At 45.8% G+C, this 25,309-nt stretch overlaps 2 protein-coding genes across 7 annotated transcripts in view; one reads left to right on the top strand and one right to left on the bottom strand.

Annotated features, from left to right (window-relative positions):
* Positions 1 to 15,547, top strand: part of TRMT1L (tRNA methyltransferase 1 like) — a 50,244-nt gene extending 34,697 nt beyond the window's left edge. Inside the window, exon 17 of the mRNA XM_051821040.2 lies at positions 14,275 to 15,547. The gene's annotated coding sequence lies outside the window, so the exon portion shown is untranslated. The remainder of the gene's footprint in view (positions 1 to 14,274) is intronic.
* RNF2 (ring finger protein 2) overlaps positions 4,005 to 25,309 on the bottom strand; it is a 45,002-nt gene continuing 23,697 nt past the window's right edge. For 5 of the 6 annotated variants that reach the window (XM_070055055.1, XM_051821049.2, XM_002722443.5 and 2 more), the window contains 6 exons: positions 17,477 to 17,565; positions 15,841 to 16,001; positions 14,722 to 14,937; positions 6,955 to 7,227; positions 6,167 to 6,338; positions 4,005 to 5,892 (listed from right to left, as the gene is read on the bottom strand). In XM_070055055.1, coding sequence (XP_069911156.1) covers positions 5,791 to 5,892; positions 6,167 to 6,338; positions 6,955 to 7,227; positions 14,722 to 14,937; positions 15,841 to 16,001; positions 17,477 to 17,563 — 1,011 coding nt within the window. In that variant the 5' untranslated portion in view covers positions 17,564 to 17,565 and the 3' untranslated portion in view covers positions 4,005 to 5,790. Of the gene's footprint in view, positions 5,893 to 6,166; positions 6,339 to 6,954; positions 7,228 to 14,721; positions 14,938 to 15,840; positions 16,002 to 17,476; positions 17,566 to 19,549; positions 24,202 to 25,309 lie in introns of those variants that run through there. The other variant, XM_070055056.1, reaches the window with a different exon arrangement.

The raw sequence follows: 25,309 nt of genomic DNA, 5'->3' as shown, positions 1-25,309 counted from the left end.
ACTTGGTCCTGGGCATTTTTATGAGAAGCTTTCTGATCACTAATGCAATGACTTATAAAAACCCATTCAGATAGAAGTTTGTATCTTTCCAGGAATTTTGTCCACCATATTGGCATTACATAATTTGTTAACACACAGGTTTGTGTGTTTTTTTTTTTTTTTTTTTTTTTTTTTTTTTTTTTTTTTGACAGGCAGAGTGGACAGTGAGAGAGAGACAGAGAGAGAAAGGTCTTCCTTTGCCGCTGGTTCACCCTCCAATGGCCGCCGCTGCAGCCGGCGCACCGCGCTGATCCTGGCAGGAGCCAGGATCCAGGTGCTTTTCCTGGTCTCCCATGGGGTGCAGGGCCCAAGCACCTGGGCCATCCTCCACTGCACTCCCTGGCCATAGCAGAGAGCTGGCCTGGAAGAGGGGCAACCGGGACAGAATCCGGCGCCCCAACCGGGACTAGAACCCGGTGTGCCGGCGCCGCAAGGTGGAGGATTAGCCTATTGAGCCTTTTTTTTTTTTTTTTTTTAACACTTACTTTATTTAAAAGGCAGAGTGACAAAGAGGATTGGGGGATGGGGGCAGGGAAAGAGAGAGAGGAGAGAAGAGAATCTTCCCCCGACTGGTTCACTCCCCAAAGAGCCTCAACAGCTAGGGCTGGGCCGGGCTGGGCCGGGCTGGGCCGGGCTGGGCCGGGCTGGGCCGGGCTGGGCCGGGCTGGGCCAGGCTGAAGCCAGAAGGTGGAATCCATCCAGGGCTCCCATGTGAGGGGCAAGGACCTAAGCACTTGGGCCTTCATCTTCTGCCTTCCCAGGCTCGTTGGTAGGAAGCTGGATCAGAAACTTACATCCCACCTGGGGTAACAGGATCACAACGGGAGCTTTCACCTGCTGTACCACATTTTTCTTTGCCTCTCTCTCCTGAAATTCTACTCTGCAAGTTAGTATACTTGATGGTATCCCACAGGCCTCGAGGCCCTGCTCATTTGTCCGCACTCTCTTCCAAATAGAATATTTTCAATTGGCCTGTCTTCGTTAATTTGTCTATCATTTTGTCTATCAAATCCATTTTTGCAGTTCTATCAGACGTTTCTTTTATTTCGCAGCCTGACTTTCTGCTCCCCACCCCTCCCCATACTTTACTTCTATTGGTATTTTCTCTTTATTGAGACATTCCTCCCATATTTAGTTCTTTAGACATGACCTTTAGTTCCAGGTTCTTGACTTTGGCCTGGCCCAGTGATCCTTGTGGCCATCTGGGGAGTGCACCAACAGAAGGAAGGTGTATGTGTGTGTTTAACTGCCTTTCAAACAAATACACAAATCCTTTAAAAAATTATTGAAAAATAACACTATTGGGCAATTCTGGAAATTAGAATTTCTTCACACATGCCCAGGGTTTACTGTGTCTGTTTCGTAACCTTCCTGGACTCATTCTGTAAAGTATGCATTCTTTGCTGTGTGTGGCCACTTAAGTCTGCTTCATTAGCTTAGTGGCCAGCTCATACCTGGCAAAGACTCCTTTAAATGCCTTAAGCCACTCTCTCAGCCTTTGTTGGCGTATGCCTTCACCACTCCAGCATGTAGTTTATTTACAGTGTGCCTTAGCCCTCACTTCCTGCTTGCTCAGAGCCTCATAGGCTACCACAGGTGAGGCTAGTGCCTTAAGGTTTTATCTTAAGCAAGCAGACAGCTAAGCACATGTGTGTGCCCTTTGAGATAGCATGGAATATGCTGGAACCTCTCAGAGCCCTCTACAGACAGTCCATTTGTCGTCTCTTGGTAGCCCTTACTGTCCCAGGCAATTGCTGTTAAGCTACTTTTCACAAATACTCTGAGGATAGAGGTTCTACATAGTGAGCTGAGTCAAGTCTGCTGCATCGAGGTGCCAGGCAGGTCAGTGACAGTTTTCTGGGGTGACATTTGGGGGGCAGCAGGAAGGTAGGAGTTGCAGGACCATTCTTCAAGAAACTTTAAACTTAGTTTTTCTGGGTTACTTCAAGGCCCCTGCAGTGGCTGGCAGGACGCTAATTTTCACAGCTGTCACCATTATGAGACTTAGTTTTCAAGGTTACCCAGAAACTAAGGAAGGAGGAATAAAGCATGTTAAAAAACTACAAAACTATTGAGCTCTGATCATTGGAGGCCTTTGGTTTTGAAAAAGTTGATTTTGACAATTTTTTTGTTTTGCTTTTTAGAACCAATTTTTCAAAGGTCCTTAATCCACTAATCCAGGAGTTCTCCAGAAAGTTTAATTAATACTTCTTTCTTATAAATAGTTGTGCTTGTCATATTAGCATACAAAAAGATACAAATAGAAATCACAAAACAACTATTTCTAAGTAGAAATGCAATGGGAATTTAAATGAAAAGGCTTTTCTCATCTGGCATTTGAATTATTCCATGTTTGCTTATCCAAGTAATAATACTGGGCTTAATTCTGTCAAATGTACAGGGAAAAATCATGTCTTCCTCACAAGGCTCAGAAGATTAAAAGTAATGGAAAACCTATAAAGGTACAATAATCAAAACTGTGGTACAGGCAGAAGGACAGACAGACCAACAGACTAGGGTCCAGAGAAAGTCTCACCTGTATGAGTCATCAGAATAGTTCATGGAAAAGTTATGAAAAAGCTGCATCGACTTCAGTTTTTTTTAACCAAAGTTATCTTTTAAGTCCATTTTCCATGAATGTTTTCCAAAGACTCTCATATGGTCCATGGAGTTTGAACAAGGATGCAAGATCATTCAGTGGACCCTTCAGCAACCGATCACACTGGGTATCCCCATGGAAGTGAACAGGGCTGGACCACAAACAAAACTCAAGATGGGCCAAAGACCAAATGGAAGAGCTAAAACTCACAAGAAAACAGAAAAATCTTTATGACAATGGATTTGGCAATAACTTCTTGGGACAGGAGACTGACTATAAGCACAGCCGCCAACAACAACAAAATAGATACGTAGATACGTTGAATATCATTAAAATTTTTTTGTACATCAAAGGAAATTAATTAAATTCTTAGAGTGGAAAGAAAACTCAAGGAATAGGAGAAAATATTTAAAATACATGATAATGATTAAAATAAAGAATATAAAAATATAACTCCTACAAGTCAACAACAAAGCACTCCAACAAAAACTGGGCAAGGAACTTGAATACACCATTACTCCACAGAAGACACACGAACAGCCAGTTAAGCACATGAGAAGATGCTCACAGCCAGTAGGGAAATGCAAATGAAAGCCACACTGAGCGGATATGCCCGTTAGGAGAGCTACTGAGAAAGAAAGAACAGAAGATAACGAACACTGCAGGGGATGTGGAAAAAAACTGGCACCCTGGTTCGTGTGATCCGTTTGAACACAAAAATGGTGCTGCCGCTGTAGAAAACAATTTGGGGGTCCTCAAAAAATGAAATATAGAATTATATGATTCAGCAGTTCCTCTCTTATATGCTCAGTGCAGTATTACAACAGCACAAAGTGTATATTAACCTAAATGTCCATCAATAGATGGGTAAACAAAATGTGGCATGTACATAACAATGATATTTTTCATCCAGAAAAAGAAATGAAATTCTGATACATGCTATTTCATGGGTGAACTGTAAAAATATTACAGGATTCTAAATTCAGAGAGAGAAAGCAAAATAGAGGTTCAGAGCATTGAAGAAGGAAACAGAGTTGTGTTTATAGCATAGAGTTTCCATTTGGGATGATAAAAAGGGTTTTGCAAATAGATAGTGAGGATCATTACATCACATTGAGAAGGTGTCTGATGCCACAGAATCACACATTCAAAATGCTTCAAGTGGTAAGTTTGGTTACAAATGTTACTGTAACACATTTTAAAATAATGTATCCAAAGGCTTTCAGCACATTTAGTGAGCTGTCCTCTAACCATGATAGTTGTTTTATAAATTATTTAGACAGTTCTTTATACAACCGTGGCTGGTAGTGATGGCCAACAGTATCCACCCTTTCCCTGCCCCAAAACACACACATAATACACTCAGTGCTCTATCAAATACCTATAATTTTTTGCAAAGGATTACATATCCAATGACTTCTCTAATGATGCATACTCCCATACTGACAGATAAAAACACATACATTCTCTAAGCATAAAGCTTGTATTAATAAACAACTTTCTGCTTAAAGACAAATTTTCAATTAATAATCACAATGGGATTTTAGTTATTTATGCAATCACTAATCTAATATGTCACCAATAAAATCTAAGCAGTTTTATCACAAAACCAGGGTTATATTCAGTGGACATGCATTAATAATCTATACAACTTAACATTACACCAGAAAAAGAATTGAATATAAAAGTTCCCTTGATTTTTGGTAGTTTTCAAATTTCATGGCACATTACCAAAAAAACTGTAAAAACAGGTTTTATATATTTTCAATAAAATGGTAAAAAATCGAATAAGCCTTTAAGTTTTCATACTGGGCTGAAGATGGAACACATTCTGTCACACCAGACAGCCTTAGGAACAGTGGCGCTGGAGGTCTGCGCCCTGTAGACACCCTTTGGGTTGATGTGTCTTCATGAACACGATGGTAATACGAACTCAGAAACGTGCCTGGAGTCAGGGCAGGGATGGACATGAACACACAAGTCAATCTGATGTCTGACCTGTGAGAATCACGCTGTCTGGACACCCAACAATAAGCTCCGTAACAAAACTGAAGCAGAACAAAAGGACTGACCGGCTGACACTGCTGCAGAATTACCTGCCTCTGCGTATCCAGCACAGGGCTCCCGCTCCATGAACCTGCTTCGACAGTGTATCAGCAGAGCACCAGATTTATACGCTGAAACGGCAGCCCAAAATGCTAAACACACTTCTCAAAGAGAAGCACACTCCGACTGTTAGTTCTATGTGCCATGTTATTCTTAAAACTCACGTGGCTACAGGTAAGAAAACAATTAGGGAAGCTTTCAACGTATCTTGTACTTTCCATCAAGGCTAAAGTGCAAAATATCTCCACATCTCTGGTATTTTAACAGGAAAAACATCAAACATACATAATAAAAGAACTGAAGTGACAGAATACAAAAAAAAAATCTTAAATAAACACTTGAAGACTACATATTACTACCAATTTAATTTGTCTTTCTTCAGTGAAATCTGTCATTGAACCAAGTTCTCATAGAACCGAAGATTTTGTTTGATTCTCTTCCCCAGGACCAGAAATTCCAAAATATAAGGGGGAAAAATAACATTGCATTACAATGGACAGTAAGTTCATAAAGAACATCTTTTTAAAATGAATTATGGAAGAAAATACCATGAAAATAATAATCCTATGAGAATTGTTTTTAAGCACAGTAAATTTGAGCCTTGGTCTTCATGAAGATTCTCTAGTTTATATAGAAAACTATAAATATACAAGACTTCAGGGGAAAAAGTCAGAATACATATTATTTAACATTCTATAGGCCTAAGAAACTTGTGAAAGGAGTGGGGAAAAGAAGGCCAACTGAATCTGAAGAATACAGAAAACTATCAAACTTCCTGGGTAAAAAAGTTGCTCCAAAATGGAACCACGCTCTGTGAAAGCACACAACTTAGATGTCTTTTTAAAAGAAAAAGTACTGAATAATGGCAGTCCCTTCCAAAAGGAAATCTTAAATTAAGGGGGAAAGATTCTCCTAGTGTAAACGAGTCTGGCTCAGAAAGGAAACTGAACAATCCAATATCTGTCCTCAGAAGCAATGATGGTACAGCTTTAATATGAAAGAACTGGGCTATAAAAAAGTTCCGTCTCGGAGTTGGTTTTAAAAGCTCATTTGTGCTCCTTTGTGGGTGCATAATAAAGTTCCATGGGCTTGTTCACTTTCCAGTACTTCTCGCTGACCAATTCCAGAGAAAAAGAGCCATTTAAGACCTGGAATCAAAGAGAAAATAGCATGAAAATTTGACGAAGCACAGTGACAGTGAGACTGAACAACAGAAGGCCACAGAATATCTAAACATATTTAAAAATATCTGAGGCACATCTGCTTGTTCCCGTCTTCTTGCTACATCAAACAGGTAAGCTCCAGGCAGCTTCCTTCCTGTCCAGGTTTCAGGTCGCCCACTCTGGAGAGGCCCCATCCCACAGCCCCCACATTCTCGTCAGTGCGCTCCCAGTTCCAACAGTCTCCGCTTGAAATACTCACAGTGAACTGGCCACTGGCTGTTGCAATGTAGATGGTATACTGCTTCTCACTGGCTGTATCCAGGTTCATCTGGTTTGATTCTCCTTTGCTTCGAAGTTCTTCTAAAGCTAACCTTACAGCCAGGTACTTGGATAAGTGATCAACAGTGGCATTACCTGAAGTTTTTATGTATCTGAAAGAAAATCATTAAAAATTTAACTTCTAGAATATACCGAGGGGAAACTTACTTAAATTATGGAACTAATACTAAAATGCTAAGTAAAATATCTCAATTATGAGTAAAATACAAGAATCGTACTGCTATATACACATTTTTGAAAGGTTCCCTCTAAAATTTGATGTAAAGTTAACAAAAATCAAATAAAATTCATGGCGTACTGGGAGTTGGGGGGTAAAGCATACCCCAAAGCCAAGGGTCAGAATCTGCTAACTGCAGCAACAATACAAAAGTAAGAACATGAGCGAATGTTAGCAAATGCGCTAGCCTGGTCATGCTTAGGGAACGTGTACGGTTCCTCACTCAACACCACGTGTTTACCCACAGTGACGGCGCTGGGCCCTGGAGGCCATGGTAAAGCAGGGTTTTAGAAGCTCTTACATCCTAGTGTCCTGTTAGGAAATCTGAATGGGGGGCCATTTTCCTCAGAAGTGGAACTTTACATGCAAAACACACCAGAAAGAAAGAAAATGGGAAGACAAGTACTGCTCCTTCCTTCTTACACAAAATCGCCGTGACTCCAGATTCAACATCCTGAATCAGATCATCCTCCGTCAGCCCACACACTTACCTGGTCTGTGCACTGTCATCCTTTTCCATAAGCGTGGGATGAGGCCTGAACACTAGCTCGATTTCACTAGCCCCATCCAGCACTGGATCGATGGCCACTGATGCATTGTTGTTATCCAGCTCGAGGCCAGAATCATCAGAGGTTTTGGTCCGTTTGTTACTAGGGCCTGCTTCCTGGTTGCTGTGGGTGGATGCGTTACTGCAGTGCGAACTGTCGCCGTTATCTTCTGCTCCACTACCATTTTCGATCTGCTGTTTCTTGCCTCGCTGTAATCTAGTCAAGGGGAAGAAGCCACAGGTTCATATTTAGGCCTTTAAAGGATCAATCTGAGACACATTTACTGTAACTGAACTTTAAGATTACAAAAGATCCTGACAACTATATTTGCTCCTAGTTGGGCAGCACTGCTGTCTCCCATATGTCCTTAAAAGGCCTAGAAAATTTAAAACACACACACACGCATTTAAATGACTTAGCAAATGCTTCTATTCATTTAGTAATTTCTTTATTGAACAAAGCAAAGATAACAGAATTATTCACAAATCCTTGTCTATATTTTTATTGTTTTGTTGGTTATGCAACTCTAAGTCTAAACAAAGGGATGATTCATGGGTAGGTGTTGTGCTACAGTCGGTCACACTGTTGCTTGTGATGCTAGCATCCTGTATCAGTACAGCTGCTCCACTATCGATCCAGCTTCCTGCTGATGTACCTGAGAAGGGAGCTTAAGATGGCCCAAGTACTTGGGCCCTGCCACCCATGTGGAAGACCAGGATGGAGTTCCTGGCTCCTGGCTTTGGCTCAACCTAGACCTGGTTATTATGGCTATTTGGGGAATGAACCAGCAGATGGAAAATCTCTCTCTCTGCCTTTCAAATAAATAAGGAAATCTTAAAAAGAAAAAAAGACACAATTTGGATATGAAAACATGAAAGTTTGGGGTGGGTGTCGTGCAGCAGGTTAGGCCAGCACCTGACACGCTGGCATCCCCTAGCAGAGTCCCAGCTGCTCTGCCTCCATTCCAGCTGCCTGCTAATGTGCCTGGGAGAGCAGCAGCCCATCGTGGCCCACGTGCCTGGGGAGTTTCTGACTCCGGCTTCAGTGTGGCCCAGTCCTGACAGCTGTGGCCGTCTGCAGGTAAACCAGCACTCCACCCCTCCCTCCACCCACGTCTGCCTCCTACCATCGTTCTGCCTTCAAACTTTTTTCTTAAGAAGATTAAAAAAAAAAAAAAAGAAAATGAAACATTTTAAGAACATATTTATGTTTTTAATTAGAAATTCCTAAGAAAACAGTATTTTTAATAAAGATTTTTATTGACAGAGAGTGAGCAATCCCCAAATGCCCTCAACAGCCCAGACTAGGCCAGGCCAAAGCCAGGAACTCCAGCAAGGTCTCCCAAGTCCTCAGGCCACCATCACTGCTTCCCAGGTGCATTGCTGGATAAGACACAGCAGCAAGGACTCCACCCAGGCATTCCAGTATGACATGTGCTCACCCCAAGAAAACACTGTGTAGTAGGCTTGGTAAGTACTCCTCGCCTACTGACCTCTCTCCAGTGAAAAAAATGGGATGGTGTTTAAAGAATCAGGATGGACACAAAAGCAGCTGACAAGCTTAGACACTGAGAACCGTCACTGGGCAAGGCCCTCAGTGGATATAATCTCAGTCTTCAGAACACAACAAGGCAGTCAGCATTTACAGCTAAGCTAGGGTACAAGCTTAAATAACATGCCAGCAATTATATAATTAATTAGTTGAGTGCCAGAGCTCCAGTTGGGTATGATTCCAGGTCACATTCTACCATACCTAGTGACCCTCTACCTACATATGCAAGAAAATAGGAGGGGCACATGACATGCATTTCTAAGAACAGTGTTATTTTTATGGCCAGAAAAAGTAAATAACAGCCTACTGGGGAGGAAAATCATTCATGAACTCTTGCTTTTTTAAAAAAATAAAAGCCATGGGGCCGGCGCCGTGGCTCACTTGGTTAATCCTCCACCTGTGGCACCGGCATCCCACATGAGCACTGGGTTCTAGTCCCGGTTGCTCCTCTTCCAGTCCAGCTCTCTGCTGTGGCCCGGGGAAGGCAGTGAAGGATGGCCCAAGTCCTTGGGCCCCTGCACCCGCATGGGAGACCAGGAAGAAGCACCTGACTCCTGGCTTCGGATCGGCGCAGCGCTGGCCGTAGCGGCCATTTGGGGAGTGAACCAACAGAAGGAAGACCTTTCTGTCTGTCTCTCTAACTCTGCCTGTAAATAAGAAAAAAGAAAAGAAAGAGAGGGTTTCATTCTTTAAAATAAATAAATAAATAAAAGCCAGTTTATGGGGGCTGGTGCTGTGGCACAGCGGGTTAACGCCCTGGCCTGGAGCACCAGCATCCCATATGGGCGTCAGTTCGAGACCCGGCTGCTCTACTTCCAATCCAGCTCTCTGCTGTGGCCTAGGAAAGCAGTAGAGGATGGCCCAAGTCCTTGGGCCCTGCACCCGCGTGGGAGACCCGGAGAAGCTCCTGGCTTCGGATCGGCCCAGTTCTGGCTCTTGCAGCCAATTAGGACTTCCATTGGATGGAAGACCTCTCTCTCTCTCTCTTTCTCTGCCTCTCCTTCTCTCTGTGTGTAACTCTTTCAAATAAATAAATCTTTAAAAAAAATGGTTACTTTAAAAGAAAGCCAGCTTCTGAAATCTATATAGTTCATTCAAAAACTAAGAGGCAATACTAATAGGTTAAATAACAAAACTGTGATACAAAGAGATCTAAAACACAAAGCCTTAAAATGGAAGGAACCCATCATGTGCCATAGTGTGGATGAGCATGTTGAGGAAGGCAGATACTGCAGGGTTCACTTATATGGGGTACTGAGGGCCGTCAATTCATAGAAACAAAGTATGGGGCCAGCACCTGCCATCCCACATGAGCACCGGTTCTAGTCCTGGTTGTTCCTCTTCCAGTCCAGCTCTCCGCTGTGGCCCAGGAGGGCAATGGAGGATGGCCCAAGTGCTTGGGCCCCTGCACCCTCACGGGAGACCAGGAAGAAGCACCTGGCTCCTGGCTTTGGATTGGCACAGAACTGGCCGTAGCGGCCATTTGGGGAGTGAACCAATGGAAGGAAGACCTTTCTCTCTGTCCGTCTCTCTATCACTGTCTATAACTCTGTCAAATAAAAAAAATTTAAAAAAAAAAAAAAAAAAAGTAGAGAGGTGGATACCAGGAGGTGGGATATGGGAATGGGAAAACACAAAGTTTTTACTTAATGGGCACAGAGTTTCAGTTTTTAAGATAAAGAGTTCTGGAGATTGGTTGTTTAACAATATATAACTGAACACTACACTTACAAGTGCTAAACGCGGGAAAGCAGGCATTTAACCTACCACTTAAGACAATTCCCAGGTTCGACTCCCAACTCCAGCTTCCTGCCAACGCAGAGCCTGGGAAACAGCAGTGACAGCCCGGGCCTGGGCTCCTGACACCCAAGTGGGAGACCTGGACAGCAGTGACGGCCTGGGGCTGGGCTCCTGACACCCAAGTGGGAGACCTGGACAGCATTCCTGGCTCCTGGCTTAAGCCCCAGCCTCAGCCATTGCAGGCACTGGAGAGTGAAGCAGTGAGCGGGAGCTCTGAGTTTTTGTCTTTGTGCCTCTTGAGTAACTTTTTCAAGTAGTTAGGATGGTAATTTTACATAAATGTATTTTGACCACAATGTTAAAAATGGGGCCAGCATTGTGGCGCAGCAGGGTAAGCTACTGCTAGTGATGCCTGCATCCCATATGGGTGCCGGTTCAAGTCCTGGCTGCTGCACTTCCAATCCAGCACCCTGCTTATGTGCCTGGAAAAGCAATGAAAGATGGCCCAAGTATTTAGGCCCCTGCTACTACCCAGTGGGAGACCTGGATGGAGCTCCTGCCTCCTGGCTTCAGCTGGCCCAGCCCTGGCCATTGTGGCCATTTGGGGAGTGAATCCCAGGATGGAAGACCTCTGTCACTCCTCATTCCCCCAGCTCTACCTTTCAAATACATACATAAATCTTTTTTAAAAAGACACAGGACAAAGTAATGGAACATAAAATAATTGTTTTAGTTGACCTTGAAGTAAAGTGATCTAACAGGCTTACTAAGACAATTATTTATCTCACACTTCTTTGCAAAAAAGGACTGAAGGGAGAGCTATGCTGATGTAATTTCAGGCATTTAAATAATAGCATTCAGATAAAAGGTTAACAATATGCTGCATTTGTGAAAGCACATGTATAGTTCCACATACTGTCCTGATTGTAGCATATTAAGGACACCAACATTCCTGAAAATCCTATGAAAACGGTAAGAAAATTAGGAAGATGAACTCTCAGCCTTTAGAGAAGTGTGTAAGGACATAGAACTGTACCAAATATTAGAATATTCAGCAGAATCTGAAATGCATATAAAGTATTTCAACAGAAGACTGCACTGTAGAGAAAGAACTCAAAAAGATTCATGCATTCAGGGCTGGCATTGTGACACAGTGAGTAAAAGCCACTGCCTGCAACGTGGACATCCCATTTGGGTACTGGTTCCTGTTCTGGCTGTTCCACGTTCTGAGCCAACTCCCTGGGGAAAGGAGAAGATGGTCCAGGAAACTGGGCCTCTGCCATCCCCCTGGGAGACTTAGATGAAGCGCCTGGCTTTGGCCTGGCCCAGAGCTGGCCATTGCAGCCATCTGGGGAGTGAACCAGTGGTGGAAGACTCTCTCCTATCTCTCTCCCCTACCTCTCTCTGCAACTCTTTCTTTTTTTTTTTTTTTTTTTTTTTTTTAATTTTTTGACAGGCAGAGTGGACAGTGAGAGAGAGAGACAGAAAGAAAGGTCTTCCTTTGCCATTGGTTCACCCTCCAATGGCCACCGCGCTGATCCGATGGCAGGAGCCAGGAGCCAGGTGCTTTTCCTGGTCTCCCATGGGGTGCAGGGCCCAAGCACCTGGGCCATCCTCCACTGCACTCCCTGGCCACAGCAGAGAGCTGGCCTGGAAGAGGGGCAACCGGGACAGAATCCGGCGCCCCGACCGGGACTAGAACCCGGTGTGCCGGCGCCGCTAGGCGGAGGATTAGCCTAGTGAGCCGCGGCGCCGGCCCTACTCTGACTTTCAAAATAAACAAATCTTAACCAAAAAATTCATGCATACAAAAATACTTATTGAGCAACTACTCGAAAAGAGTCCATGACACTGTTAGTCTACCCTCCTAATGCTCATATTCTAGTCAGCAGACAGCAAAGATGAGAGAGTAAGGTGAACGATGGAGCCAGACACCTGAGGAAAGCCATACGGATTACCCAGGGAAAGAACAGAAACACGCCTGCTGTGTTTGAAGAAGGACGGAGCTGTCATCAAGTGCAACAGATGCCAGGACCCAGGACAGGCCTCCACCGCTGCAGTGTTCAAGCAAAACCAAGGGCCTGCCTGTAAAGCCTCTGGCCAAAGGAATTCTCGCTCTTGATGAAAGACTACACTAAATAATCATTAAAATCCTTCCAATGTAAATTCTATACAGATAAAGACCAGTTGGGAGCCTACTGGTCAAAGTACAGTGATGTCCTGGAGTAATCTCGATATACCACAGGGAAAGCTAAAAATGCTTATTTATTCACAGACTGTAATATGAGGAACCAGAGAAAGACTTAAGGGTGAATCCAACTCTTGGCTTAAGCAAGCAGAATAATGGAGTTGCCATCAATGGCAAGACAGGAATAAAGAGAAGCATGGGTAAGAACCTGAGTACACTATGTTTAAGGTGCTCATCAGATATCCAAGAGATGGCTCTAGGAAATTGTCAGCATGGAGATGATTAAAGGCAGGAAAAGAGACCATGTGGAGACAGGCTACTAAAGCAGAAAAAAGGGGCCAGCCTTTGGCATAGTGGGTAAAGCCATCACCTGCAGTGCCAATATCCCATATGGGCAACGGTTCAAGACCTGGCTGTTACACTTCCAATCCAGGTCTCTGCTATGGCCTGGGAGAGCAGTAGAAGATGGCCCAGGTCCTTGGGCCCCTACACCCACGTGGGAGACCCAGAAGAAGCTCCTGGCTCCTGGCTTCAGATCGGCCCAGTTCCCACCATTGCGGCCTTTTCGGGAGTGGGCCAGCAGATGGGAAGACCTCTCTATCTCTGCCTCTGTGTAACTCTGCCTTTCAAATACATAAATAAAATAAATTTAAAAATAGGCCGGCATCGCGGCTCACTAGGCTAATCCTCCGCCTTGCGGCGCCGGCACACCGGGTTCTAGTCCGGCCGGGGCACCGGATTCTGTCCCGGTTGCCCCTTTTCCAGGCCAGCTCTCTGCTGTGGCCAGGGAAGTGCAGTGGAGGATGGCCCAAGTACTTGGGTCCTGCATCCCATGGGAGACCAGAAGCACCTGGCTCCTGCCATCGGATCAGCGCGGTGCACCGGCCGCAGCGCGCCGGCCACGGCGGCCATTGGAGGGTGAACCAACGGCAAAGGAAGACCTTTCTCTGTCTCTCTCTCTCACTGTCCACTCTGCCTGTCAAAAATAAATAAATAAATAAATAAATAAATAAAAAATAAATAAAAATAAATAAAAAAAAGAGAGAGGGAAAGAAAAACTCATCCCTGAACTGAGGCACTGCACCTGAACAGTTAAGGAAATTGAAATAAAACCTATAAAATAATTAATGCCAGGGCCGGCACCATGGCTCACTTGGTTAATCCTCCGCCTGCGGCGCCGGCATCCCATATGGGCGCCGGATTCTGTCCCGGTTGCTCCTCTTCCAGTCCAGCTCTCTGCTGTGGCCTGGCAGTGCAGTGGAGGATGGCCCAAGTGCTTGGGCCCTGCACCTGCATGGGAGACCAGGAGAAGCACCTGGCTCCTGGCTTCGGAGGAGCCTCGCTTATGGCGCAGCTCCGGCCATAATGGCCATTTGGGGGGTGAACCAACGGAAGGAAGACCTTTCTCTCTGTCTCTCTCTCTCTCTCACACTGTCTAACATTTGTCAAATAAATAAAAAAAAATTTTTTTAAATAATTAATGCCATACAAAGGGAACCATGAATATGGTTCACTTAGCTAAAACTAAGTAAAAAAAACTATTCAAAGAAGAAGGAGAAATTGTTAGAAATGCTGCTAAGAAAGATGCAGTCCGAGAATCTGCCTCAGTTGCACAGTGTGGCAATCAGGGATAACCTTGACAAAGGTCGACAATGGTGTGGAGAGGGCCGAAGTCTCACTGGAGGGGGTTCAAAACAGAATGGGAAGAGGAGACATTTGGTGCAGTTGTTAAAAAGCTGTGCGGGATGCCTGCCTCTCACAGCCGGCTCCGCTTCTGATTCCAGTTTCCTGCTAATGCACACACGGGAAGCAGCAGCTGGTGGCTCAGGCATTTATCAAGTTCCAGGCTCCTTGGCTTTGGCCCAGCTCAGCCTCGACTACTGTGGGCATCTGGAGTGTGAACCAGGGCTGGAAGACCTCTGTGTATCTGCCTCTGACTCTTTGCCTTTCAAATTTAAAGAAAAAAAGGAAAGAATCAGATATAAACACAGCAAACTCTTTGCTCCAAAGGGAGAGGAAAAAACAGAATGGCAGTGTGTGAAGAGAAGCAGGTACAGAGCAAACTCTGGCCTCCCACGTGGAATCCCTGCTATTCCCGGAAGTGTATGGTACACCTGCTCGAAAAGGTAATCGTGCACAACTCTGTTCAAGTCTCATTTTTCCAAAAGTTACCTCCAGTATCTACTGAAGGGTCACAAGAGCAGTGCCCTCGCGGGCTCTTCCGCACGCACCTGTTCATGGCCTGGATCTTCAGTCCCTCCTCGATGCTGTGACTCAGGGCTTGCTGATTGTTGTGCTTGTTGATCCTGGCTAAGACTCTCTCCTGATGCGCTTCATACTCATCACGACTCGGATAAATTTTGCTGATGAGAGCATCAAAGTTCGGATCTGGCCTGAGTGATCTTTTGGAAACTAGCTTTTTCCGACAGGTGGGACATTCTTTGTTGCTAAATAAAAGCAGGAGAAAGAAAGAAAAGTAAACAATGCCATCTTTGGCTAAAGACAAGAATACCCAGTTTTCTTATACAAATAAGTCACAGGAATTTAAGCTGATTAACCCCAATTTCCTTAAAAATCTGACAAGTAGATAAGCAAGATTTTGGAAATCTTAGACACTCTAGATACTTACCAAAATACTTCTGAATACTTCTCAATAATTTGTATGATTGTTTAAGAAATACAAACCCAGATTTTTTTTCCTACGTTAAATTCCCCCCCGGCCTTGGGGCCAGCATTATGGCGCAGCAGGTTAACACCCTGGCCTGAAACGCCAACATCCCATATGGGCGCCGGCTGGAGTCCTGGCTGCTCCACTTCCAATCCAGCTCTCTGCTATGGCCTGGGAAAGCACTGGAAGATGGCCCAAGTCCTTGGGCCCCTGCACCCACGTGGGAGACCTAGAAGAAGCTCCTGGCTCCTGGCTTCAGATCAGCACAACTCCGGCCATTGCAGCCAATAGGGGAATGAACATCAGATGGAAGACTTTCTCTTTCTCTCTCTCTCTGCCTCTGCTCTGTGTAACTCTTTCAAATAAATAAATAAATCTTTTTTAAAAAATTTCCCTATGCCATTCAATTCTTTTCTTGAAACAGCATTTTCAAAAGGATGTTATTTTATGTGTTTAGGTTGGAAAAGCATGGTTTCATAATTTCCTCAAAACAAACACTCATCCCGTATAAAGCTTCTAAAATTACATAAAGCCAAACTGTTTCAAAATAAAGATTCCTCAGGGACTGAACCTAGACTTTAGAAAGTTCCAGTTCTCAGTCAGATCCATATGAAGAAGGTGCTCCTCCCATCCCGGGGGCACTGTTGCGGGCTAAGCACCTGGCACGCCGCACTTAACCCACCCGCTTCTCAGGGCCGTGATGATGCAGTCCGCGCAGAAACGGTGCAAGCACTCCTTGGTGGTCATGGTGTTCTTCAGCATGTCCAAACAGATCGGACACATCAACTCGCTATGGAGACTTCTGGGCGATACCACGATTTCCAAGCCATCTGTTATTGCCTCCTGGAAAAAAGTCACTTTAAAATTAAATACCACTTAATTTTTTTAAAGATAAGGTCAAACAAATTATTGAAGATGGCAAAAAAAAGAACATCAATGTACTTGTCACCCAGCCCCCTTTTCAACTCACCAATCTTATTTTTGCTATAATCTTCCCTAACTTAGCTCAACCCCATCACCACTGCGTTATATAAATGTTGTTATATGAACACTAAAGATAATCTACTATATATTTTAAAGATACCAAGTGGTTGGGGCTGGTGCTGTGGCATAGCAGGTAAAGCTGCCACCTACAGTACTGGCATTCCATATGGGTGCCGGTTGGAGTCCCGGCTGCTCCATTTCCGATCCAGCTCTCTGCTATGGCCTGAGAAAGCAGTAGAAGCAGTTCCCCGGGCCCCTGCACCCACATGGGAGACCCAGAAGAAGCTCCTGGCTCCTGGCTTCAGATCAGCACAGCTCCAGCCGCTAAGGCCAACTGGGGAGTGAATCAGCAGATGGAAGACCTCTCTCTCTGCCTCTCTTTCTCTCTCTGTGTAACTCTGACTTTCAAATAAATAAATAAATTTAAAACAAAAACAAAAAAAAAGACACTAACTGGAAAATTAGCTTGGTATAATCTTTGTAAAAAGACACTGAATTTACAGCCATTTTCCCAAGTTCTAATCTTTAATAATTCATTATGTGACTCTAAATGATTACTTAATATTGTTTTCTTACCTGCAAAATGAGGACACTGGGACTAAATGAACTCTAAGAATTCTTCCATATAAAAATTATACCATTTTGGGGGCTGTCTTGGTGGTGCACCAAGTTAAGCCTCTGCCTGCAATGCAAGCATCCCAAATGGGCTCTGGTTCAAGTCTCAGCGGCTCTGCTTCCAATCCAGCTGCCTACTAATGTGCCAGCAGAAAATGGCCCAAGTGCTTTGGCCCTCGCACCCATATGCGAGATCTGGAAGAAGCTCATGGCTTCGGCCTGGCCCAGTACCAAATACTGCAACCATTTGGAGAGTGAACCAGTGGACAGGAGAGATTCACTCTCATTCTCATTCTCTCTCTGTTTCCCTCTGTGTAACTCTGCCTTATAAATATATCTTTTTTAAAAAATTATACCATTTTTATAAATTATATTTCATACTCCCACTAAGATAATTTAAGATCCAATAAAAGTATTCTCTTATTTATAAATAATGTAATAGGATTTTAAAATCAACTTTACAGCTCAAAACCTCTGTCTTTCCACACACAGGGGTCAGTTTCTTCAGCTCGTTAGCACACAGTGAGACCACATGGCATCTTACGTGTCTAAAAACGCCTCTCTACAAAGTAGAACCTAAGACACACCTCTCCTGCTGAAGTGATGCTGAGTCCTGCCCCCTTCTCCATCGCCACGCACCCTCCCTGGCTCTAAAGCGGCACCAATGCCCACTGACCCAGTGTGCATGTCTCATATGCCCTACGCCATCCTTCCGTTACCTGAGGTGTTCGTTGTAGTTCATACAAACTGAGTTCCCATGTCTTGCTTAATGGCTGAGTTCCATTTGTCTGCACAGCCTGAGACATGGCTAGCGATAAAGAGGAGACAGAAACAGTTTTAGTATTAGCACAGGAAGAACAAGGATCTGAATGCACACGTTGCCCTCTAACCCCAAACTCACGCTGAGATGGCTGGGGCTCAGGAAATAACAGGACGTCAAACTGAGAGCACCTGGGGGGGCAGGTGGGGTGGGGGGGCGAGCATTCCCCTGAGGTCCCTCATCCACCTAAAAACCCTCTCGGCCGAAGAGGAAGACAGCTGCCTGCAACTCTTCATGGAACGTCATCAACCAAGGAAGATTTAAGTCCTATCAGAGAGGCAGCCCAGAGGAACTCTGTCCCCAGCTATCTGTTCTCTGGCCTCAAGTTCTCCCCCGAAAATGTTTGCTACCCTGAAATTGTCGAAGCCGCCCACTCTGTCTCCCCAGTGAAGAAGGCAGTCGAGCCTCAACCACCTGGCCCTTCTTTGAGCTTCATTATTTTGTATGGCTTCCTTGTGCATATGCCCGTTAACAACCCTGAATGCCTTTTCCTATGTTGCACGCCTGTGGTCTCTTTATTTCAGGATACTTAGTTACCGCACCTTCAGAGGGGAAGTATGATCTTCCCTGCAAAACCGAATCCCTAATGCAACAGCGAAGCCCCCAGCAGGGCAGGCGGAGGGCCCCTCCCTAGGGAGTGAGGCACAGAGACCCGCTGCTCCCTTCACCAGAAGGCACAGTCCTCACCAGACCGAGCCCGCTCTTCCTTGGTCTGGGACTCTGCCACAGCAGGCCGAACAGGTAGTAAATCTCAAAAGTGATTTTCAGAAATTGTTAATCTTGAGAATAACAGAAATAAATTATGCAATGGGTCCTCAAAAAAAAAAAGAGAGAGAGAGAAAGCTCTAGAATCTGCATTTAAAAATATGAACTACTTGGCAGTAAGATATTATCACTGATGTCTGAATGCCCAACAGCTGACATACAGTAAGTACATAACAATGTCAAAAATAGTTAATTATTCAGTGTGTCCAAGGGTCTCTTAACCCTAAATAAACATTTTCCTGAAACTCAGATCACAGAACTTGTTACTAAATCAATAAAATTCTATAATCTTAAGCACAGCCAACTCTGCATAGTCCAACTCTGTCCTGGCATAAAAATAAACTTTAAGTGCCATTTTGCATGAATTTTTTGAAGTACGCTCATATATTGGGTAAGATGACAACAGATAAAACTCTTCTGTAGCAAAACAAAGGCGCTCCAGCCACCCAAATACTGTGTAGGCATCTGCATACTCCTAGTTGCCGTCCGTGCCGCAGCATTCTTAGTCTAGAAAGAAATGCATGTGAACAGATGAACTACAGCTGGAAAAGTAAAAGCTAGGGAGTATGGACAGAACGACCCGGATGCTAGAGGAGGATCAGGGGACGTGAGGGCTCGGGACAGGCTGCAGGAGAGAGGACATAAGCCTTAATAAGGTACAAAATTACTGCAGAAGAATCAGGGTACAAACGGGAAGAAGAGATCACACGTATGATGACAGACAGGCGTGCTTGTGTTTGGAAGACAATGACGTTTTAGCAGGAGGGAGATGCAATCAAAATTTCACAGAAACTCAGCAGCAGCGTAGGAGGTGGAAGAAAAGAGAGCAACCAGCAGGGAGCAGCACTGTGGCACGGCGGCGGGCGACATCATGGCCTGCAGCGCTGGCGTCCCTAAGGGCACAGGTTCCAGTCTCGGCTGCTCCACTTCTGGGAAAGCAGCAGAATATGGCCCGAGTAGTTGGGCCCCTGCACCCACGTGAGAAACCTGGATGAGGCTCCGGGCTCCAGCCTGGCGCAGCCCTGGCTGTTACAGCCATCTGGAGAGTAAATCAGCAAACAAAGACCTTTCTCTCTATGCCTCGCCCTCTCTAACTCTTTCACACAAAGTAACCCTGACTGACATTAACTGGACAGAACAAGGCAGACAGCCCTCCAAGTGGTACACAAAAAGAAGGGGTAAATCATCACTCTGGGAAAGCACTCACCCCTCACTGAGTCGGAGAGCAAGAAGGCCAGGTGTGGAGCTGACACAGCTGAGTGCCGGTTACGTATAAGCCGCTGTAGGAGACGGTCCAGTAGATGGTGAAAAAGAAACACGCCACGCCTTTCTGAAGACACAGCCCGCCCTTCGTTCCTACACCCTGGGGCCAGACTCCCAGACTAATAATCAGCTTGACTAGACAATCAAGCCCTAGCCACTACTTCATAAGCATCACTAGACACCTACCAGCACAGTGGCTCTCCCCTGTGAATCAAAGTCAAAGCTACAAATCTCTCCAGGCAGCACGCCTGTGGCCTACACGCACTGCTAGTATTTTCCTAAATTACTGTGCTTACTGGGCTACATGGCACAGGTCCTCCAAGGACGATCTGCAGTCACCTCAGCTGTTACGGGGAATGTGGGGCATGTCAGACACAGGGCAGCTCCGGAAAGAAAGCAGAAAAAGACCCGGCTGGCGCCGCGGCTCACTAGGCTAATCCTTCACCTGCAACGCCGGCACCCCGGGTTCTAGTCCTGGTCGGGCGCCGGATTCTGTCCCGGTTGCTCCTCTTCAGTCCAGCTCTCTGCTGTGGCCCGGGAATGCAGTGGAGGATGGCCCAAGTGCTTGGGCCCTGCACCCCATGGGAGACCAGGAGAAGCACCTGGCTCCTGGTTTCAGATCGGTGTGGCGCGCCAGCTGTAATGGCCATTTGGGGGGTGAACCAACAGAAGAAAGACCTTTCTCTCTGTCTCTCTCTCTCACTAACTCTGCCTGTTAAAAAGAACCAAAAGCACACTGGCTAGCCTTGTCAGACTGATACGCTGAGGCCTCAAAATGCAATTCTAGACTTTAAACCTGCACCCCGAAAGAGTCTCTCGCAAGAGGCAGAGAAGAAACCGCTGAGCCCTGCCCCCTTGCGTAGCCAGTACTGTCCCCCCAGCACTGCCATCACTAGTCCCTTAGCATCCCACAGAAATCGTCCTTTCCTGAAGGCTGACCCGTGAACTGGGTAAATGGAATTAAAGCACAGTTTAGAGCTGAGCTAACAGCGGCCACAGACGGCTGGAAGAAGACTGAAGACTGTCACAGGCTCTGCACTGTGGTGTGGCAGGTTAAACCATGGCCTGTGGCACCGGCATCGAGTCCCAGCTGCTCCACTTCGCATCCAGCTCCCTGCTGGTGTGCCTGGAAAGGCAGCAGGGGACCACCCAAGTGCTCGGGCCCTCGCACCCATAGGGGAGACCCAGAAGAAGCTCATGGTTCCTGGTTTCTGTCGGCCCAGCCCTGGCTGTTGCAGCCCTTTGGGGAGTGAACCAGCGAATGAAAGATTCCCTCTGCCACTCCATCTTTAACTCTGACTTTCAAATAAATAAAATAAACCTAAAAATAAATAAATAAATAAAGTGCACAGCACCACAGTCAGGATGAATCCGTGCAGCTCCTGGGAGAGGAAGAGCGCGCGCTGTGTGCTCAGTGACCCAGCTTTTCTTGAGGCTACAACAGGACTGACTTCTGTCCGCCTGACTTAAGCGCCCCCAGGGAACCACGTCAGCAGAAATGGGGGCTCAGGCCGGCAGTCGACCCTGGCTCAGCACAGGGCGAGTGAGTCAAAAACCATGGCCCCAGCTTCTCTGGGGAACGCCAGTTGGCTGTGGTCTGTGTCCCAGAGCACTGGCAGGACTTGGTGGACTCGAGATTCCCAGAGGCTGCTAAGGGCAAGGACAGCAAGCTGGGCCAGCACAAAGGTTGTAGAAGCTCCCAGAAGCTCTGGTCAGGCTGATTAGTAAGGTCTTCTCCAGGACTGGGGAAGGCGGCATTTTGACTGATGCGCACAAATCGACACAGAATCAAGGAAAATGAAGAAACAGGGTTCCAAACAAATAAACAAGATAAACCCCCAGATGCTGACCCTAATGAAACAGAGGTATATGATTTACCTGCCAGAGAAGCCAAAACCCTGAAGATGTTCACCGAGATCAGAATAACGCATGAACATGAGAATTTTAACAAAGAGAACACTAAAAACTACCAAACGCAAACCATGATGCTGAAGTCCTACCAGAGAAGTGCACGGGAGGAATTCACGGAAGAAACCACCAGCAAGCCTGAAGACATATCGCAGGAAATTATTCAGTGAGAGAAAAGAACTGAAGCAAGTGAAGAAAGCCCAGGGACTCTGTGTGACACTATGTAGGGGACCAGGACAACACTAGCAAAGTTCCACAAGGAGAAGAGGCCCAGAAAGCTTAGAAACACTGAAATTCCTGGCCAGCCAGAGAAATGGACATCCAGATCGAGCCCAAAGGATTCCCAAAATGAACCCCAAAAATCTACACCTACGCACCTCATAAAGGTTAAGGCTACAATTTAATAAGGGATGGGATAATAAGTAGGAGACATTAAGAAACTGGCTTAAAAACAAAACAGAACCAAAACTAATATAAAAAGAATTCTGTCCTCTCTTAATATACAAGACTTCAAAAATATTGGAAGGGAAAATTGCAAATTTAGAAATCTCAAACCTGTAGGTGAAAATGTTCAAAGAACCTTAGAAAACTGATAAAACTCAAACTAATTTCAGATTAAACTATCAAACTACAAGCATCAAAAGAGTCTTGATCCTCTAAGAATACTGCAGATACAGTAAGCCATTAAATAACTTGAAGATGTACCATCCGTATTAGCAAAACAAGGAGGTTGAGGGAAGAACAAAGACCCAGGGCCGGCGCTGTGGTGCAGCAGGTTAAAGCCGCAGCTTGCAGTGCCAGCATCCCATATGGGCACTGATTCAAGTCCCAGCTGGTCCACTTCCGGTCCAGCTCCCTGTTAATGAGCCTGGGAGAGCAGTGGAGGATGGCCCAAGTCCTTGGGCCCCTGCACCCATGTGGGAGATCCAGAGGAAGCTCCTGGTTCCTGGCTTCAGATCAGCTCAGCTCTGGCCATTGGGGCCCTTTGTGGAGTGAACCAGCAGATGGAAGACCTCCCTCTCTCTGGTTCTACTTCTCTCTATAACTCTGTCTTTCAAATAAACAAAATAAATCTTTTTTTTTTTTTAAAGACCCAAAAGTTACCCAATCATGCTACTCTGAGGATGACTCTGGAATCTAAATTCCTGCTGGTTGGGTTTAAGGTAAACTATCTATAAATATAAATGGTCAGGTTCCCCATAGACATATGTGCCATTATTTCTACCACAACACAATCAATCTCTCAGATAATTAAAATTATTCACAGGAGGGATTTGAAACAAAAAAAATTTACTTATTTATTTGAAAGGCAGAGTTAGTAGAGGCAGAAGTGGAGGCAGAGGCAGAGACAGAGAGACAGAGAGACAGAGAGAGATACTTCCATTCAATCATAGGTTCACTCTTCAAACAGCCAGGGCCGGGCCAGAGAGAAGCCAGGAACTTCATTCTGGTCTCCCATGTGGGTGGCAGGGGCCCAAGCCCTTGGGCCATCTTCTACTGCTTTCCCCAGGCCACTGAAAAGAAGCAGGACTGGAAGTGGAGCAGGCAGGACAGGAACCCGTGCCCATGAGATACTGGCATCTCAGTTGGCAGCTTAACCTACTGCGCCACAATGCCAGCAAAATCGGTTCTTTCCTCATAGGGTTAAAACAGAAGGAACGTCCTTATCAGGTTGACTAGAAAACTGCCCGTTTCAACGTTCGGTTAGCTCAGCGACCCCATTTTGGCCTGGTCTGGTCTGCTGGGCCTGATGCGGGGGGTGAGCCTGGACAGTTTTGCAGGCCAAATCCCCAGCCACAGCAAGGTAACTGTCCTTCTGTTGACACAACAGAAATGCTCCACACAAAGCAGGAAGTCAAATTTGGGAGAACGTATAAATGAAAAGTAAACACTAGTCTGAACGAGAAACTGCAGTAGCAAGACTGCCAGCTTCGGGGCAGCTGCAGGCAAAGACCAGAATGTTCTTTCTGGGACTGCAAACCCTCGGCTCTCACGCCTCATCCTGGTCTCCCACGTGGGGGCAGGCCCCAAACACGTGGGCCATCACCACTGCTTTTCCAGGCACATTAGCAGGGAGCTGGACCAGAAGTGGAGTAGCCAGGATAGAAACTGGTACGCATATGGGATGCCAGCACTGCAGGTGGCGACTTCACCCACTCGGCCACAGGCCAGCCCAGAGAACAATTCTGTTTAACGTAACAGGTCCCTATTCCTTTTCCCAAGGTCACCTCTCATTCATGCCTTCAAACACTGACACAGGTGCTGGAGGTAACAGACAAGTATGCATATAAACTATTAAATGCTACAGAGGCAATAAATGGGAGGAAAAAGAGCTATTTAAGACAAGGGGAGGGGCCGGCACCGTGGCATACTGGGCTAAGTCTCCACCTGTGGTCCTGGAATCCGATAGGGGAGCCAGCTGATGTCCCAGCCGCTCCACTTCCAATCCAGCTCTCTGCTGTGGCCTGGGAAAGCAGTGTTAGATGGCCCAGGTGTTTGAGCCCCTGCACCCGTGTGGGCAAACCGGAAGGGGCTCCTGACTTCAGATCAGCTCAGCTCCAGCCGGTGAGGCCATTTAGGGAGTGAACCAGTGGATGGGTGAAAGGATGATTCTCTCTCTCAGCCTGTCTCTGTAACTCTACCTCTCAAATAAATAAATAAAATCGTAAAAAAAAAAAAAAAAAAAAAAAAAAAGACGACGACGACAAGAAGATCAAAGGAGGACTTTCAAGCCCTGGATGGGCTGTACTGCATTACTGCTTATGGTTAGAAAAACTTGTCTCCTTGGGACCAGTGCTGTGGCGCAGTGGGTTAAAGCCCTGGCCTGAAGCACCAGCATCCCATATGGGTGCCAGTTCTAGTCCAGGCTGCTCCACTTCCCATCCAGCTCTCTGCTATGGCCTGGGATAGTAGTAGAAGATGGCCCAAGTCCTTGGGCCCCTGTACCCATGTGGGAGAACCATTCATTACATACATGCAAATATTCCAAAATCTGAGAAATTTCTGGTCCCAAGCATTTCAGATGGGGATAATAAACCTATATTCTCCTAAATTTGGTCTTAGTCCCTGGTTCCTGGCTTCTAAAGCCCAAGGAATTTCCCAATAGGGGTAAGAAGAACCTCTTCTTATCCATAAGTCCCTTTCAAATACACCACAGTTTATACTGATTAGGTGACTCTTATTGGATCCTTGGAAGCAACTGTGTAATTACAAGTTTGAGGGGAAAAAAATGCTATTTATTTGAAAGGCAGAGTGACAGAAAGAGGGAGACACACAGAGAGATCTTCCATCCTCTGGTTCACTCCCCAAATGCCATAAACAGCCAGGGCCAAAAGCCAGAAACTCCACCTAGGTCTCCCTTGTGGGTGGCAGGGGCCCAAGTACTTGAGCCTCCCATGGCCTCCCAGACCCATTAGCAGGAAGCTGGACTAGAAGTGCACAGTAGCCAGGACTCACACAAGCACTCAGATACAGGATGCAGTTGCTTAACCCTGCTGTACCACAATGCCCACCCCAGAGGGCTGGAAGTCTTACCCCTCCTTCCCCCACCTCCAGGGATGGGAAGGAGGTGGGAGGCGGAGGTAAACACCAATGGCCAATGATGTTTATCAATCACGCTTGTGGAATGAAAGCTCCATGAAAGTCCTAGGTGACTGAATTCGCAGAGCATCAGGGTCAAGGGTGATGCACCCCAACTCCCCACCAACCCTTCTGTACTCGGGATCACTCCCGATTTTACCCTACACACCTCTGTATCTGCTGAACTACCCTTTGAGATAAACTGCTAAATCTAAGG

This window comes from Oryctolagus cuniculus, chromosome 13 (genome assembly GCF_964237555.1).
Source record: "Oryctolagus cuniculus chromosome 13, mOryCun1.1, whole genome shotgun sequence".
Lineage (NCBI taxonomy): Eukaryota > Metazoa > Chordata > Mammalia > Lagomorpha > Leporidae > Oryctolagus > Oryctolagus cuniculus.
Note: the sequence above shows the minus strand (reverse complement) of the source record. Positions and strands in the feature narration are given on the sequence as shown.